We start from the raw sequence: 17500 nt of genomic DNA, 5'->3' as shown, positions 1-17500 counted from the left end.
ACAACATAATAATAAAAAAAGCGAAGACATTATAAAATTATCAGCAATATCTGATTTGTAATAATGAATTTACATCAACAGTACATTACAGTATACTAATTAAACAATAATAATTTATTTATTATTGTTCCACCAGATTCACTCCAATACATGGAGTTCATTTTACATGCAGATGCACATTAATTTTAAATAACAGAAATAGTGCCTCAATTATTGCTACAACAATGATATTGCATGATGAGTCCAAAATTCAAGTATACTCAGTTATTCTGCTTTGTAAACAGTCAACATAATTTTACAAGACACCAAACAGCACTACTAGACAAAGTTTTTGTAGTAAAATTGATTAATAATAATAATTGCTGATCTCCAGTTTCTATTGTAATGAGTAACTATAATTACCAAAGGAGAAAATTCAACCAGGGTAAAACTGTGCAGTGTTGGTACTAATATCAGCACCAAAACAAGACCACCACTCAATTGATGTTGATGTCAATCTCATGAAGACTTTTTATTATGTACTTTTGTATGTGTCAATTTGCAATTGACATATGTTTGGACCTCTTCCCTGTTCCACTTCAAATTGTCTAAATTACTTGTTAACAAGACCTACACCTGAACAATGTGTGATTGTCCTTTGGAATATTCACACAATATACATGTAATGCCATATGGTCATTGGACTGAGGTACAGATGATGATACCACTATTTATAAAAATTCAAAACAATTTGTTTTTGATTGGCCCACCAGTTCCCTTTACGGTTTAGCTAGCTGATTGGCCTTCGATTGAACAATGTCATTTTTCCAATAATTCTTCTATCAAAAATTGGCAGATTGATTGCATCTAAATTATTGTCTGATGATAGAAAAATAATATTATTATTTTGTAATAAGATGATGTCATTCATGCATGTAACCATAAAACATTTTCAGAAAGCACCAAAATTACTGAACATGGCAATATTTTTTCAAATTTTTGGAGCTTTAAAAGCGAACACATTAACAAAACAATTAATAATAATAATAATAATAATAATAATAATAATAATAATAATAATAAAATAATAACAATACTCTACAACTAACACCAACCCACACAAAAACAACAAACAAGGAGGTCCCTTCTTGCAAATGGTCTTGTGACCTTTAGCTTAAGATAACACAAATGTGGTGTTAACGCTGAGGGTCAAAGGACAAAGGGACTAAGACCACTAATTTGAGATATTATGCAAAAACCCTGGCAAATAAAAAAATGTAAACCACAGTTGTCATTGCATGGCCATGAACATGTACAGTCCCAAAATGACCATACATGTAAATGGTAATTTTTGAAAGTGGTTCATGTGTGCCAATGACAACAACTTTTGCATACTTGAGTAAGCATGTTATGGTGTAAAATATTAGATGTGATACATCAGAATACTTAAAAGCAATACCGGTAATCTAGATGTCTTTCAACAGCCTTTACACATGACAAACAAAGTACACATGTATATTTAATGGACACAGAAGTTTTTCAGTGCAACTACAATATCAAAACCTTGAAAGAAGTGTTGACTTGCATGTATGTTCTGTTTAATGGGTAGATTTCAAATCTCATCTCTCATATGTCATGTGAGTACTTCTTACTTTTAAGCAAGCTTTACTTGGTTATACGTTGTGATTGATTGAAATTGAATACCAGCTTGATGGACACATATTGTATTAATGGGTTTTGTCCCACTTAAAAAACTTGACATACAACTTCATCTGACATTATTTGATGACAATCATATTTCAAATTTTGTTTTCAAGAGACCATAAATTTTTAACATGCACATACTCTTGGCTGAAAACAACTTTAAAACGAAGAGCAAACATGCAGATAAAACTACACAGCATAAGGGTTTTTCATTTGGCCAAAAAAGAGATGCCATGTTTAAAACCTTGAAAAACTTGCTGGAACGGAGAGCCATTATTTTGTGTCAGAAGCTTTTCTCGATGGGAAAGAAAACAGTAGCAGCAGAGGTACATGTAGCTGTAAAAATGCAACAAAATAAATGTGGCTCCCATTAACCAAATAGTATCCTTCGGGTTTTCAGGCCCTAGTAGTTTGGAAGGGTGAATAGGGCTATCCACTGGATAACTCAATTGGTTTTGCTAGTGTTTAGAGCGAGTTTCAATTGAGTGTCGTAAAACCAAAACCAAAGTAATTACTTTGGCCAATCAAAAAGGACGGAGACAATCCAGTAAACCAATCAAAACTCAATTGGTTTTGCTAGTGTTTATCCGCTGGATATTGATTTATCTGGCAGATAGCGGTGTCCACCATTTGAACAAACCGAGGACATTATGTTACTAGAAATAACACCACAGTGTCTCTTTAAAGTGCCCCTGTGACCAAAAAATCAATTCTCATTTTTCTTTGGATTTCAAAACTACAGTATGTTAAGTAAACACTGAACAACCAACTGGAATTTTCCTATTTAATGGTCTGCCATTACTAAGTTTAAGAACTTGAGAGATCTGGATCAAGGAGGAAATACGTCAAAGGCTCACTAACTACCGTAGTTTAAGAATGCAATGTGTGTGACTATGCCACAGAATTAATATGCAGCACAGGAGTTTTAGGCTTTCAGACTTTTTAACTCGCGTTTTGCATAATACAATAAGCTGCATTCACACACTGAAATTTTCAGCGAGTGAGCCTTTGACGTCGCTTTTCCCTGGATCCAACCCTCTTAAGTCCAATCGGTCAGTTTTGAATGTGAGTAATGGCGGACCATGAAATCCGAAACTTACACTCAAAGTATTATGGCCTTTGGAAAAAAATCAAAGCTCAAAATTTGTGTGTGTTAATTAAAGTGTGTTAATTAATTAAGCAAACACACTTTCAAAATCTGAAGAAGAAAAAAAGGGAGTGATTTTTTTTATCAAATTAAAGGAAACTCTGCCTCTAACTTCTTGAAGAAAACTTTTTGCAAGAAAATTTATTATGAATTCAAATTATTTTCCTTTGTTTTGCAAAATTCTGTCAACAGGTGGCCCTAGCTTAGGATTATGGGCAGAGCTGGAGAATTTGTTTTCCCTTTTTTGGCCAGATTTCTCTAATTCAAAGATCCAAAATGACTTGCAACATCCTGGAACATGAATTATTTTTATCTTTTTTGCCATGGTTGAACAAACTACAAAATTCAACAGCCTGACATAGTCTGAAACAAACATAACCCAAAAATATTTAAGGTCTTTGATAATAAATTACATGTATTGCTTTGAGACCTCTATCTCCTCCGGCCACAATAAAGAACCTACAAACCCGCTCCACCTGGCTTGTGTGTTTTTAGACGTTACTTTTCACAATCACCACCACCCAACCAACAATGAGACAGCCATAAAATTATTATCTTCCAAGAGTAAGGATGTTATATGGAAAACCTAGAGTTTGGAATTCTATTAATGAATCTGTCAAATATTCCAGCTTTAGACTATTCAAAAAGAAACTTATAAAAGAATACTGACAATAATTGCTTCTGCACCATTTCTGTTTTGTTTTGCTCTATGTATAATATGCCTATTTTTCATGTTGTGTTTTTTGTTGTCCCCTCTGATTTGCCAAAAGAATATTTAAATTACTATTTTACTGTAGTTTTAATAGCTTCCTGATTGCTTAGGTTCTTAGTTAGTTATTTCAGGAGGACAGTTCCCTTTCAATTTGTCCCTAAGGGGCCGATTACATGAGCCGGGCTGGCTCGTTTAGCTAAGATCCTGGCATGTCTGAGAAATACACCAAAAATCAAGTTTGCGTATGATGCCGGGATCCCGGTTAACCGGGCTGACATTTTTCCATGTAATCGCATTCACCAGGACAGCCCGGTTAGCAGGGCCAGCGATTTCTAACCACATTACTCCACTTTAGAGCAAAATGGTCCACAGAATAATCGTTTTTTAATGTTTAAATAAAGGATAAATAAGATAGAAAACCATAAGGCTTCTTTACATTGTAGATTGGTGAATTTTAATAACAATTTAGTGAGACAAATGTCTCTCCACTTCTTGTTGTTGTTGTTATCTTTTTTTGCATGACTTATTCTAAATTTAGTCCAAGCCGGGCTGGCTCATCTCATGTAATACCGGGCTAAAACTCATCCCGGGAAACCTGACCAGCCCGGCTGACCGGGCTGGCCCGGCTCATGTAATCAGCCCCTAATTTACCTGTAAAATACAACATGTATGCACTTGTGGAAGGGTAAAATAAAGTTGTTGTTGTTGTTGTTGTTGTTGTAGTTGAGTTAGGGTGTCTTGAAAACAAAGAAAGTAACCCAAAACCCTCAATTTGGCTAACCCTAGGCCTAACTAGGCCTAAAGTTGGTTTTTAGGCCTAGGGTTAGCCAAATTGAGGGTTTTGGGTTACTTTCTTCATTTTCGAATCTTGGGGTCTAAGGGGTCAAGACACACATTGAGTTAAGCCAGAAACCCATAAGGGTTGAAACGTGTAACGCGCGTTCACAGCTTCTGAATATTCAGTGCCAACTGATTGGTTGAATGTTTCAGTGCTAAGTACCATATTTGGAAACCCCTCGCTCTTGTTGTTCCAAATATGGTCCTTAGCAAATTGAATATTCCGAAGCTTGTTTCCCAGCACACAAGGGGCCGTTACATGTTTCAACCCTTATGGGTTTCTGGTTAAGGGCCCACAGAGGGATTTTTCACGCGTTGCTAAGGAAGTGAAATGTTACTTCCAGTAACTGACGTCATCATATCATGAGCTGACAAGAAATACCACTCACAAGCAAAAGTCACCACACAAACTGTTGTTTCCATCGACGGTTTTTCCTCGCCCTTCCTTGTGCTCGTTCTCAGATCAACTGCGCATCCGTAAACAAACTGACTTCCGGTTTGAGAAAAAAGCTAAATTTCCGGCGGTTTTAAATTGAATTAATATTTTTTTTACATGGCACGTTTCACCCCCAAATACGGAATATAGCTAAGCATTGATTTTTTAAAATCATCTTTTTCGAAAAAGTTATGGGTATTTCAGTATCGTTCATGTCTTTAAAAAGAACAAATTACAAAATAAAAAGAAAACCATCGAGCTCACAAACAAGAATGTTAGTCAACATGCGTCTTCTCATCAAGATACCAGCGATACCTTACCACAACCGCTGCAAATGGAAAGGAAAATCAACCATCCATTCCATCTACGTCGCAAACGGAACAAGAAAATCAACAATTCAACCCAATTCCGTCAACTGAAACACCAGGTAACGATCATTCTCAGACTGGTAATCTATCCGCCTCATCACAGAATTCACTGATTACATCGCCGCCGGTGAGTACAAGTCATTAATTTCAAAGTAACTGTTTACCTAAACTTGTATTACCATCGTTTAATGGGAACCCGCTTGAATGGCTTTCTGGTCTGCAGTACACGATAACTCTACTATCAGTGATGTCCAAAAGTTCAATTATTTGAGAGCACAGTTATGTGACGGAGCTGAAAGAGTCATTGCCGGGTTGCCATTAACCAATGCTAATTACGCTAAGAGTATCCAGTTGTTGGAAGAGAGATTCGCTCGACCACACAAGATCATCAACGCACACATGGAAGCACTACTGAACCTACCATCACCCACCGATCATTTAAGCAGTTTAAGGTTTTTTCCAGACTCAATTGAGACCCACATCAGGGGACTTGAGACACTAGGAAAGAAAACAGAAACTTATGGGGACATTCTTGTTCCTATCATTCAGAAGAAATTACCTAACGGGATTAAGAGAAATCTAGCAAGACAAAATGGAAACAAGGAGTGGCAACTTGATAATTTACGTAAAGCAATTTTGAATGAAATTGAAATCTTAGAGGCGGGACAAAACACCTCTTGTGATTATGAATTCAGTGGCAACTCAACTGCTACTACTGCTACATTTCTTACGGCTTCAAGGCCTTGTACACCTGTTTCTGCTTCTAACAGTGGTGACTGCCCCACCAAACGAATGTGCCTTTTTTGTAAGGGTGAACACAGTCCAACTGACTGCAATGTTGTGACAGGTAAGGAAAAGAAACACTCAATTGTACGTGACACAAGGGCATGCTTTAACTGTCTGAATCGTCATTCAGTATCTAAATGCAAATCACAGAACTGCTGCAAGGTATGCCATCGAAAGCATCATACTTGTCTTTGTAGAAATGTAGAGCTACCTCCCACAACACCATCCACTGAACCAGCAACTACAAACAAGGTTCCAAGTACACCCACCACTGACAAGACTACGCTACCTTCAGTCTCGTCCTACCACATTGGTGATGCTAATAAACACACCCCCGTTCTACTAAAAACAGCTGTTGCTTCTGTTGCAAGTCACAACAACCATATCAGTGCACATATTCTGTTTGGGGATCTCAACGCTCCTTCGTTACATCAGATGTGGCAGCCAAGCTTGATCTGAAACCAGAAACACAAGAGGCAATATCCCTGTCAACTTTCGGTGGAAACACATCATCTGTTAAACGCATTAACACTGCTACGGTTTACCTTGAAACCACTCAAGAGGAGACCATTCCCATTCACGTGATCATTGTACCAACAATCACTGCACCCCTCACTACTTACACTGGCGCCAATGTAAGGGACTTGCCGCATTTAAGGGGACTGACGTTAGCATACGTTAACGTTGATGATTCACCTTTCACAGTTGATACCACTACTGGGATGTAGTGGGAAACGAAGTTATCAAGGGTCCAGGTCCCACAGCAGCCAAATCAAAGATAGGGTATCTCCTCTCGGGCCCCCTCTCCAAAGGTAACCATTCAGAGAGCCTCAACAGTTCTATTTTAAGTGTTGTGACCAAGCATCAACAAGAAGAATTTGATTTGGAACGTTTCTGGCGTATTGAATCAGTTGGTGTTCTACCAAACTCCTCAGAAGACACGCCTGACTTTTTGAAATATTATTAAGACACATCTATTATGTTGGAGGACCGCCGGTACAGTGCAAGGTTGCCATGGCGACCAGAACATCCTCCTTTACCATCAAATGCAAAAATTACTAAGCAGAGAACTCGCTCCAAGGTCAGACGACTAGCCACAAATCCTGAGAAACTACACTTGTACAATGACATCATCCAAGAACAGCAGTCTCGAGGTTTCATTGAAAAGGTCAAAGATCCGGATACAACCAACGAAGTATGTCACTACATACCCCACCATGCTGTCCACAAGGACTCCACCACAACTCCTCTACACATTGTGTACGATTGCAGTTTCAAACAAGGTGATCAACCCAGCTTGAATGATTGCTTACAGCCAGGTCCTCCGCTGCTCAATGACCTTACTGGTATACTTCTACGCTTTCATCTCCACCAGTATGGTATAACAGTGGACATTGAAAAGGCATTTTTGCATGTAAACCTTGACGAAGCCGATCGAGATGCCACACGATTCTACTGGTTATCTAATGCAGATGACCCGGAGAGTGAATTCATCGTATACCGATTCAAGTCTGTTATGTTTGGTGCCACAAGCTCCCCCTTCATCTTAAATGCCACTCTCAACAAACACCTCACACAGTCTACAGACGGGTGTCTGGAAAACCCGAATAGCGAATAGTCGCAAATACCGAACAGCGAATAGTGACGAATAGTACGAATAGTGCGAATAGTGGCGAATAGTGGCGAATAGTCGCGAATAGTGACGAATAGTAACAAATAGTGGCAAAAAAGGGTGGAGGGAGGGGGGGGGGGGAATTGTGACGAAATGACGAAAATTTGGTACCCAGTACTTCCTGGTCAACTGCGCAGCAACGTTCGATGGGATTTTCCCGCTAAAAAAGCAGAGATGTGCGGGCGAAGGACAGCTTGAGCCCTGAGAAGAAAAGGTAATAAATGCACTGAAATCCTGTTGCTTACTTACACGCAACGGTTATCAGAGTAGCTCGTTTGTCTCTTTAATCACAAACCACCTGCCTCACATTTTTATTTTATTCCTTTTTACAGAACGTGTCTCGCCGATGATGAAATGTGAGTATCTAAAATTTACGTTCGGGCGCCACTGTGCGAGGAGATGATCATGAGCTTGATGTATTAATGAAAGTGATTTATATTTTTGCATTTTGACGTTTGTTCTTCTTCAGAGTGTTTGTAAAAGCATGCACGAAACTCTCTTTCGACGACAGGTGAGCATATTATTTGCTTTGATTATGAGATTGTTCAGCATAAGGCGGTGACTATTGAAGACTATTCGTCACTATTCGCGACTATTCGCACTGTTCGTACTATTCGCTATTCGCGACTATTCGCTGTTCGCTATTCGCGACTATTCGCTATTCGCTATTCGGGTTTTCCAGACACCCTCTACAGACCAAGTCAGCATAGATATGTTAAGAAATCTGTACGTGGACAACTAAACTTCAGTTCCCGCGTTGCTACTTCACTTCTGATGTCTGTGTTGACGGCAATGTCACAGAACTACATGTTTTTGCGGACGCAAGCCAGAAAGCCTATGGAGCCGCTGCTTACTTAGTACGTGGAAACCAATCGTCACTTATCATGGCAAAGTCGCGTGTTGCTCCGACAAAGAAGCAACTTACCCTTCCAGAACTTGAACTTATGGCAGCTCTGACAGCTGCACGTTTGGTATCATATCTGCAAGAACAACTGCAAGTTACAAGGGTCACATTGTGGTCTGACAGCCAGATAGTCCGTTATTGGCTTAACAGCACCAAAATATTGAAACCATTCATCAGCAATCACATCCAAGAAGTGGAGAAGCTGACATCAATTTCCAGCTGGAAGTACTGCCCCACAACCAACAACCCCTCTGATCTGCTCACAAGAGGGATAACAGGGGATCAATTGAAGGCCTCTTCTCTGTGGAAGCATGGTCCTAAATGGTTACCAAACAGATCGCAGTGGCCTTCATGGCCTACTACCGAGGTTCTCCACTTGTTGACCACTGAAACCTCTACTGATGAGGCTACTACAAACAGCACGGTTCCAGCTCAACAGCAAGGCCTTCATCACCTTCATCAATCCATCGGATTTTAGCGGTTTACCAAGGCTTCTTCGAATTACTACCAATTAACGTCTCAATCAGCGTCTCCAGAAAAAAGACAGCCAACAAGGTCCTATCACAGCTATGGAATATGATCGTGCTATGACAAAATGGGTGAAGAATCGTCAATCTCTTGTTTTTCATGCCGACGAGGACAACCTCCTTTCAAAGGTACGACATCGTACAACCTTAGTACGTCAGCTTCGCCTATTCCTTGATGACGATGGTCTTTCAAGCTGTGGCGGGAGGATACACAATGCCCCCTTACGTGACAACGCCAAATTTCCTCTGTTGCTACCAAGCAAAGACCACTTCACAGACTTAGTGATTCACACCACCCACGTTAAGCAGCTTCATGCAGGTGTCAACTCAACACTCACCGCCTTGCGTCAAAGTTACTGGGTTCCTTCTGGCCGACAACGTGTCAAAACCTTAATTGACAACTGCGTAACCTGCAGAAGGGTTTCAGGAGCAGCCTACAATGCACCAGACCTGCCACCCCTTCAGCCCTGTATGTACGAAACGCTGGGATTGAAACAAAGGTCTACATATGTTTGTTTACTTGCGCAACAACTAGAGCTATTCATCTTGAAGTTGTCGAAGACTTAACTGTTGAAGCCTTCATACTCGCCTTTCGCAGGTTTGCAAGTCGCAAATCTCTTCCAAGGAAACTAATATCTGACAATGCTTCAACATTTCTATCAGCAAACAATGAACTAAAGGAACTGTTTGAATCTCATGCACTCAAGGAAACACTTGCAAGGGAAGGCGTTGAATGGCAGTTCATTCCCAAGAGGGCCCCTTGGTATGCGGGTTTTTGGGAACATCTCATCGGTCTCACTAAATCCACCATTAAGAAAGTGCTCGGCAGAGCCGCAGTCAACCTGTGCACCCTTCAAACAATTGTTGTCGAGGTAGAAACAATTCTCAACGATCGCCCCCTGACCTATGTTTCTTCAGACATTAAGGATGCAGAGGCACTAACCCTGTCACACCTACTTTATGGTTGACGAATAACATCACTTCCACATCCACTAGTAGAGAGCGACGAACTGAGTGATCCCACCTACCAATCGAACGCAGATTTCCTGAGGAAAGCAAAACGTGTTGCCTTATTGATTCAACACTTTTGGCAACGTTGGAGTCACGAGTACCTCACTTCCCTTCGAGAGTTTCACAAAAGATCAGGAGGCAACACCGAATCTGTGAGGGTTGGCGATGTAGTTCTCATCCACAATGACAGCCCGAGAGTAAACTGGAAACTAGCACTTGTCACATCTATTAACAGAGGTCACGATGGACTTGTACGTTCTGCCAATGTACACACCGCCAATGGAACAACAAACCGCCCTATCAAAACATTGCACCCTCTAGAAATTCAGGCCAAGGAAGTGAGCCACACAGTGAACAGAGCTGCCACAGTACAAACTCCACACTCTGTGAGAAGGCCACAAAGAGATGCTGCAAGACGGGCTATCAGGAGAATTGTCAACTGGGTTAAGGACATTTGCGTGCCCCCGGTGGATGTGGAATAGTTTGAACAGTGCTCTGAAGGTTTAATTGATTTTTTGATATTTGTTAGTTCTTATTTGTTATGCATAGTGATTTCCGGTCAGCGATCGTGACTGTATTTAGATCCTGTGATTGTTTACGTCATTAAGACTGAACACGTTTTCGCCTTTTTCACCTTTTGACCGCCATTGTAACCCTTATTGAACAGTTTAAATATAGTTGAGTTCCTCCAATACCGCTAAATTCATTGCTTCGTCACACAAGCGACCATGGGCGTGATATGATGACGTCATATTTAGGGCCATTCGCTTTACAAAAGTTGGAAACTGACCAAAATAATGCCAAATTCTCTCAAATTACTTACTGCCAAATTACATCCTTAGCAATGCACCCCAAAAAATTCGTCAGTGGGCCCTTAAGCTTAATGAGAAACAGACCAGTAAAAAGGACATTAGTTCAAGATAAAACGATTTCATTCACTTTAAACAAAGTTTTGATACTTTTGCAAAGTCATTATTCCTCGAAATACTTTAATCAAGTCTATCTACCAACTTGACAGACCAGTCAGGCCAGGGCTTGCCCCTTTTTTTCGAGCGAGTAAGAGAACTATTACCCCCGGATTACCCGTGATCGATCATGACAAATTGAAGAGGATGATGAGTTACTTACAATCAACTGATACTATAGAACTCAACAGGTGAATAATTTACCCGTAACTGATGACTTCAGTTATTCTTTGAAGACCTTCCCGCGGAGTATTCATCTTATTTTCTTCGACTTCAACTGCAAACTGTTCGCTTCAAAGACCGATATCAGAAAAAAACTTTTTTTGGAGCTCACCTCTCTTTGAACTCGCTTGAGCTGCAAGCCTTCCCGCTGGTTGTGGAATCCGTAAAAACTCCTCAAATAGCAGAGACGCCTGTTTTTCAATCTCCTCCAAGCTTTCTTCGCAGCTTTCAACTGGTGTTTTATGAGCCTTGAAGATTGGTATGCTCCCATCCATGTCTTGAATAGACTGCTGCCCAACAAATATTCACAAATTCATATGTGTCACTGCGAGCAAATGATTTTTATCAAGCAAAATCTGGAAGGCTGCCTTCGTACTTTCAGAAAACAGTTCTCGGAAATCTACAACTTCCTTACGAAATGAAAGACTGAAGTTGGCACAGTCACGTTTTTGATGAACTCAGAATAAATCCCAGTCCCGATCGGTCAATCTTGGCCGAGCAACCGGAAGTTACTTTTAAAAAAAACTTTCTGTGGAAAAGGAGAAGATTTTTTTTTGTCGATCGCAATCCCTAAAGTTGGAGCAATCTTTTCTGTATCTTTCTGGGGTGAAATTGGTCTTTCCTAAATAAGGAAAAAAAAGTCTTGCCTGAATGCAGCGCAATTGCAAGGGCTTTTCCCATATTATATCTGCAGGTGATGAACTTGGTGGATTCTGACCTTAATAATTAGCTGACTCACCATAAAGCAATTCCCCGAAAAAAACAAGAATAGCTATTATTTAATGATGTGTTGCTTCACGTTAGCTTATTTTCGCTTTACGTTCTTAATTAAGCTTAAATAATTGTTAAATTGTCAATGACTTCATTGCGTTTTCATACCACATTCTATAATCTTAGCATGCAAGAGTTGCTTATCCGAATTAACCAGCTCCGGTCGGTTTCGTGGAAAGGAGAAGAGAAGGGGACGAAAAAAAGAAGACTCAATCTAAAGCCAGTGTATTTTCAGCATTCCCTGGGCGCAGATCCTACCGATTTCCTACGATTTTACTCTCGGAAATCGGTCAGTAATAAATAACCGTAAAAGAGAATTTTTCCTTAGGAGTTAACCTTTCTCAAGGGTGATTATTTATTTACTATCTTTTAACATCGGATATCCCGTTTCCACAAGAGTCCAACATCCAAAGACAATGGCACTAAATCTCGGTTTTCTGCTTTTATATTAAATGACGCGCCAAGTGTTGCGCTGAAAAGATTGGGGCAAAATGAAAAAGTAAAATTTCCAAGTGTCTGAGCATAAGAACTGATTTATTAAAATTCCTTCAAGTTTTTAAACTACTTTTTAGTTTGTGTTTTTCAACCAGAAGGTTTTTCAGGAATTTTATTACGCTAGATCTCAAAAACTCAAACTAATTTATACGGCACTTTAGCATCATTAACGGCAAACATCCGCATATTTTCAACGCGACGCCAAAATCATTTCCGGTTGCGGAGAAACTGACAACGAAGTTGCAACAATTTACATGTAAAAAAACTGACCCCACAAATTTGAGTGACCTTGAGTGGCTTCGTTTTCTGACGTTTTTATGCAGGTACGGTTTTGATTCCAAATATGTCCTTGTTGACTGCCCTTAAGCCACCAACGCAACATCTTTGAATCAGATGTATCAGAACTGTCGACGCACAAATGTTAAACGTATCGCATTGTCGAGTATTAAATTTGTACTAAGTCTAAAATGTGGTGGCCATTACCGCGAGAAGACATGTACAACAGACATGCCTACTTCCTGCCACTGTGTAATATGTGTATTTCGTGAATTTGAGGAAAAGCTTCGATTATCAGAACATCATTTCATTTCGAAAAACTGAAGAAAGAAAGGTTTCCTGTCCTTTGGTTTTTTTTTGAAAGAGCCACATCCTGACAAATAAATCAGAAAACTGAGATATCTACTAGCAGAGAAATTTGCGCTGCTATACGCAGCATTTTTCCAATACAAAAGTCTTTCCTGTTTTTCTCCGAAAAACATCCACATGAGCAAACATAATGATTTTATGCGGGCACAATATACGTGACCTCGCTTGTATTGACTTTGTTTGCTGTGACGCAGGCTCTGACGCCATGGCTGGCTAAGCAGAAGAGGCCTGGATCTTGTGGCGTTTACATTTACAAATTGTACTTGTTTATGAGGGGTACTTGTAAAACAGTAGGTGTCGACAAAACACGCGTTCCATCATGGACTCCGATCCTGTTGAGAGTAAATACATTGCACAAGGAAACCCTGAAGCGACTACAGATACAGATTCCGACATGAATGGATCTTCGGAGACGCTAAATTTGGACAGCAGTTCCGAAGGTTCCCTGGGGAAGGCAGAGTTGGCTTGTCGCGAAAGGATTCGCGAAGAAACTCGGATTGTAGTTTTAGACTTCCTAAGTTCCTTGCCCGCTGATAAGTTGACTGCCAGAAATCTTGTCCCTAAGGAAAAGAAGCGTTACCACTTGAGCAAATCAATGCAAAGACTGTCCAAGAGTTCTAGCGATGTTGGTTCGTACGAGCATAAACGCCAAAAATTTTTACAAATGGCAAGACTTCAAAGAAAACTGTCGCTAAACTTGAAGAAGGACATTGAGAACTTCGATCCAAAGACGCTTAAGCAAAGATCTCAACAAAAAAAGGAGTAAGTAACGTAGTTACCTTTTATTCTAGATTTTGATAATAGCTACAGTAGCCAAGTCGAGTTAAACTATGTAAGTATGCCCCAAATTGTGTCCCCTTCAATTCCCAAAGGTTGTTTCTCATTGAAGCACAGCTGGTCGGTCTAAGAATCAACAAATTTTAGTTAAAATCTCGCGTACTTGCGGACATTTTACGTACGAAGATCTTACGTGAAAGTCGCTGTCTCCACATGTGCGCCACTCATGCATGTCAAACTAATGTGGACTAGGTACATTGTATATAAAAAGCCATCCTTTGCTATTATCTTCTCTAACGGGAGCTTTAGAATGGCTTGCAGTGTTTATCCCAGACCGTCTATAGGACCGATTAGTCCCTGCGACAACCCGGATGTGCACTGTACTACAACAAGCACGTACAAAATTTTCCTCTTTGAAATATAGATTTGTTTGCTCAACTAAATTCCGGTGGAAATAAGCGGTAAGGAGCTTTATTCTTTCTTTTTCAATCCAAGCTAAACCTCTATTTTTCCCCAGAGAAATCAATAGTTAATACTATACACATTCAATATGCGTACAGTATCCGGATGTTTCGCGAGGAATCGAAAAATTAATAAGCGACATTATATAATCATTCACGTTCCTTGTCCTAACGTTGTTAGTACCCTTGATTGGTATCATCGGGCGAATCGCCTTTAGCTTTGAGCAAACAGGCTTTCGGGCGAAACAACCGTAATTCGTACGCTTCACGAAAGAATATAACATGAAGTTTCCAGTGTGGTGGTCTACATCTGCTGGCTGGATTAGCTTGACGCACTAAGCAAATGAGCAAATGAGACCAATCGAGAATAAATATACAGCCAGATGTCAGGCTATAATAGCTGGCTGCTGGATCCTTTACACAGTCAAGCGAATAATTCTTTTCACACATTTTGGTTGGTCAACTCGACAGTCATTAGCAGGCACTACTCACCTCTAAGCAGCCAATGAGAATGAAAAGGGCAAACGTTTAGTCTTGATTCTTTTGGAAAGACTGAAGTTTTTGGGTTGTTAGGTATTCAGCTTGCATGACATGTTTATTCAATATATTTATGTTGTGGTTCAAAGATTTTCTTGGTTTAAAAATTTTCAAACCAATTTCAATCTCAATTTTGATACTTATTTGTCAAATTAATATTCATTATTATAATCTGAAACAAAGGAAAAATCAAAGGTGAACCAGTTTGAAAATTTTTGAACCAAAATATGTTATTGAACTGCAAAATTTACTAAAGCTTGTGGTGTCAGGTAAAGATCCATCCCTTTCATTAACACTGCAGACTGTGAACAATTGCCAAATAAGGCATGGATTGCACTTGGAAAACTTTTTGGAAATTTTTTTTCCTTTGCGGTAAAAATCTGTTATCAGTTCACATTGCTAAGTGCGACCCCAAGTTTTCCACTTGAAAAATTTTTGGAAAATCAGCAAAAACGTCAAAGTTGCCATAGTGCTTGGGTGGGGCAGGCAGATTTTGGAAAGTCGAGCTAAACAACAGAAATCATTGCGGTAACTGTCAACGCTTGTCAATGAAATGTGATTGATTTGCAACATGATTTAATTATGCGAACAAAACGTGGGAATTCTGACATCTTCGCGCTTTCGTTAGGGATGGACACAGTTTTTATTATCTTTCCCAATTTCAAGGTTTTTACGGATTATGCAAGCAGGTCGACCTGTAGCACATCGAAACTCAGCCACGGCCATTCACAACCCCAAGGTTTTAACATAGTCTTCAAATTCGCAAGCAAGCACTTCGGCCATCTTCATCATCTTCTCCATCATTTCCTGGGGATGCTGATCTTTAGGAAACTGGCAAACAATCTTATGAAAAGTGGACGAGCAACAAGAGGAAAGTGTTGATTAGCCTAAAAAGTAGCAAAATCACTGCAATAGTTATAAATAAGGCTTCATCAGGACGCATGTTGCTTGAAATGATAACGAACTATTTTCTTAGTGAAATTCTATTCCACTTGTCAAATTATGATTCAAAACTCTACTAGTGCAACCCTACAACGTCAACTAAAAGTTTTCATTTCCAGTTACGGTTTCAAATTTTTGTGGTTTTTTTGGTCGGCATAGTTGAAAACTTTTCTCAAGTGCGACCTAATTGCCTAAGAATGGTCAGTATCAATATAGAGCCGCTGACAGTGCAAATAGATTCATTTTGGTTTTCTTCCAAGAAGGCCAATGTGGTAGTCATGAATAGTCTATATTATCATATTGTATTAAATGTCACACTTTGGGGTGTTTGAATGCAAGAAAACTTTGAAAACATTACAGGTTTGTATTTCACTGTACTGAAAAAAAAGTTGAAAGGAACCCATTCACTCCTGAACTCCCCTCCCCCTCCCCCAAGTAAATTTAAGTCATATGGCATTAGACAGAGTAAAATCTATTAAGTCACATGGCCTAATGTGATGTCACCTTCAATTTGTCAAACCAAATTTCGTTTCCCTTGGAGGTTAATGAAATGGGGGTTCAACTGTAGTTCTAAATTAGGTTGTACATTATCCGCGTTCGTGAAAAAAAAAAAAAAAAGAAAAGAAAAAGAAAGCAAAAAGAAAGATACCACCAGACCACCTTTGATCCATCAGTCATGAAATTAGCGGGTCTTCCGGGGTAGCGTGTCTATCGGTGTGTATGATAATAGTTCTTATAGTCAGAGTGGAATTTGCTTCAAACTAATGTAGCGAACTAATGTGAGAAGCGAAACAAAGGCCTCTTAAATTGTCAGTACAAAGGTCCGGACAACTCTCTAAATGCTCGGTTACGGAGCTTTTCAATACATAGTACAAAAAATTATTTGCTTTCTTTGAGTAGCAGTAACTTGGGACAACAAACAAAGTATTAAAAAATTAGGTTGTCTTTGAAGTATTCCAAATGGAAGAAGAGAGTGGACTGTTTACTTTCATTACTTTTTCTTGGATTACATTAGATATAGTAGTACAACATTTAAGATTTTATTAAAGCTTACCTGAAACAGCGTCCCTAAAATTATCAGCGGATATGGATGGATTCAACTTGTAAGTGTTTATTGTTGTATAAGTGTCATTAAGTTAACCTTAAGTTAGCTTCTGTTTTCAAAACAGAGGATCAGTTCGATTGTAACCTTTGGCTTCATAACTTTAGAACACTTTATCATTGAATTGTAGAAGCAATATGCAGCAATAGTGGAAAGCACAAATGTAATGTTACAAGTGTTTTTTCTATTTTACCAAACATTGTGGCTGTGCTGTTCATTCCACACCTCCTGCACTGATCGTGAGCCTGCGTCTACAGTAAAAGCTCATTAAATGTATGTGCTTGGTATTTGAGCATCATGCTGAGGTGGGAGAAGCACCTTATAAGAGTTATAACGTAATGCATATTTGTCCAGACAAATCGGGGCTGTCCGAGCAAAACCACATTTGACCGTCTCACTCCCAGGGGTCAATGGGTAAACAAGTGAATAAAAAATCACAGAATTATTAAGCGCACCTCTGTAAGGTATACTCTTTTTTTTGTTTCCTTTTATCAGGGACT

At 39.5% G+C, this 17500-nt stretch overlaps 3 protein-coding genes and 1 pseudogene across 4 annotated transcripts in view; 3 read left to right on the top strand and 1 right to left on the bottom strand.

The window, feature by feature from the left end:
* LOC138042342 (uncharacterized) overlaps window positions 1-11737 on the bottom strand; it is an 18025-nt gene extending 6288 nt beyond the window's left edge. The window contains exon 1 of the mRNA XM_068888199.1: window positions 11383-11737. Coding sequence (XP_068744300.1) covers window positions 11383-11545 — 163 coding nt within the window. The 5' untranslated portion in view covers window positions 11546-11737. The remainder of the gene's footprint in view (window positions 1-11382) is intronic.
* LOC138041718 (uncharacterized) lies at window positions 6949-7587 on the top strand. Its single transcript, XM_068887450.1, has one exon. The coding sequence runs from the start codon at window positions 6949-6951 to the stop codon at window positions 7585-7587; it is 639 nt and encodes a 212-aa protein (XP_068743551.1).
* Window positions 9254-10565, top strand: LOC138041717 (uncharacterized; annotated as a pseudogene).
* Window positions 11738-12679: 942 nt separating the features above from the next.
* Window positions 12680-17500, top strand: part of LOC138042341 (uncharacterized) — a 9376-nt gene continuing 4555 nt past the window's right edge. Inside the window, exons 1-3 of one of the 2 annotated variants that reach the window (XM_068888198.1) lie at window positions 12680-12859; window positions 13376-13943; window positions 17496-17500. The exon at window positions 17496-17500 is cut by the window's right edge and continues 410 nt beyond it. In XM_068888198.1, coding sequence (XP_068744299.1) covers window positions 13501-13943; window positions 17496-17500 — 448 coding nt within the window. In that variant the 5' untranslated portion in view covers window positions 12680-12859; window positions 13376-13500. Of the gene's footprint in view, window positions 13944-17495 lie in introns of both variants that reach the window. The other variant, XR_011130984.1, reaches the window with a different exon arrangement.

This window comes from Montipora capricornis, chromosome 3 (genome assembly GCF_036669925.1).
Source record: "Montipora capricornis isolate CH-2021 chromosome 3, ASM3666992v2, whole genome shotgun sequence".
In the NCBI taxonomy this organism is placed as follows: Eukaryota; Metazoa; Cnidaria; class Anthozoa; order Scleractinia; family Acroporidae; genus Montipora; species Montipora capricornis.
The sequence above is the reverse complement of the archived record's forward strand: the minus strand, read 5'-3'. Positions and strand labels throughout refer to the sequence as shown.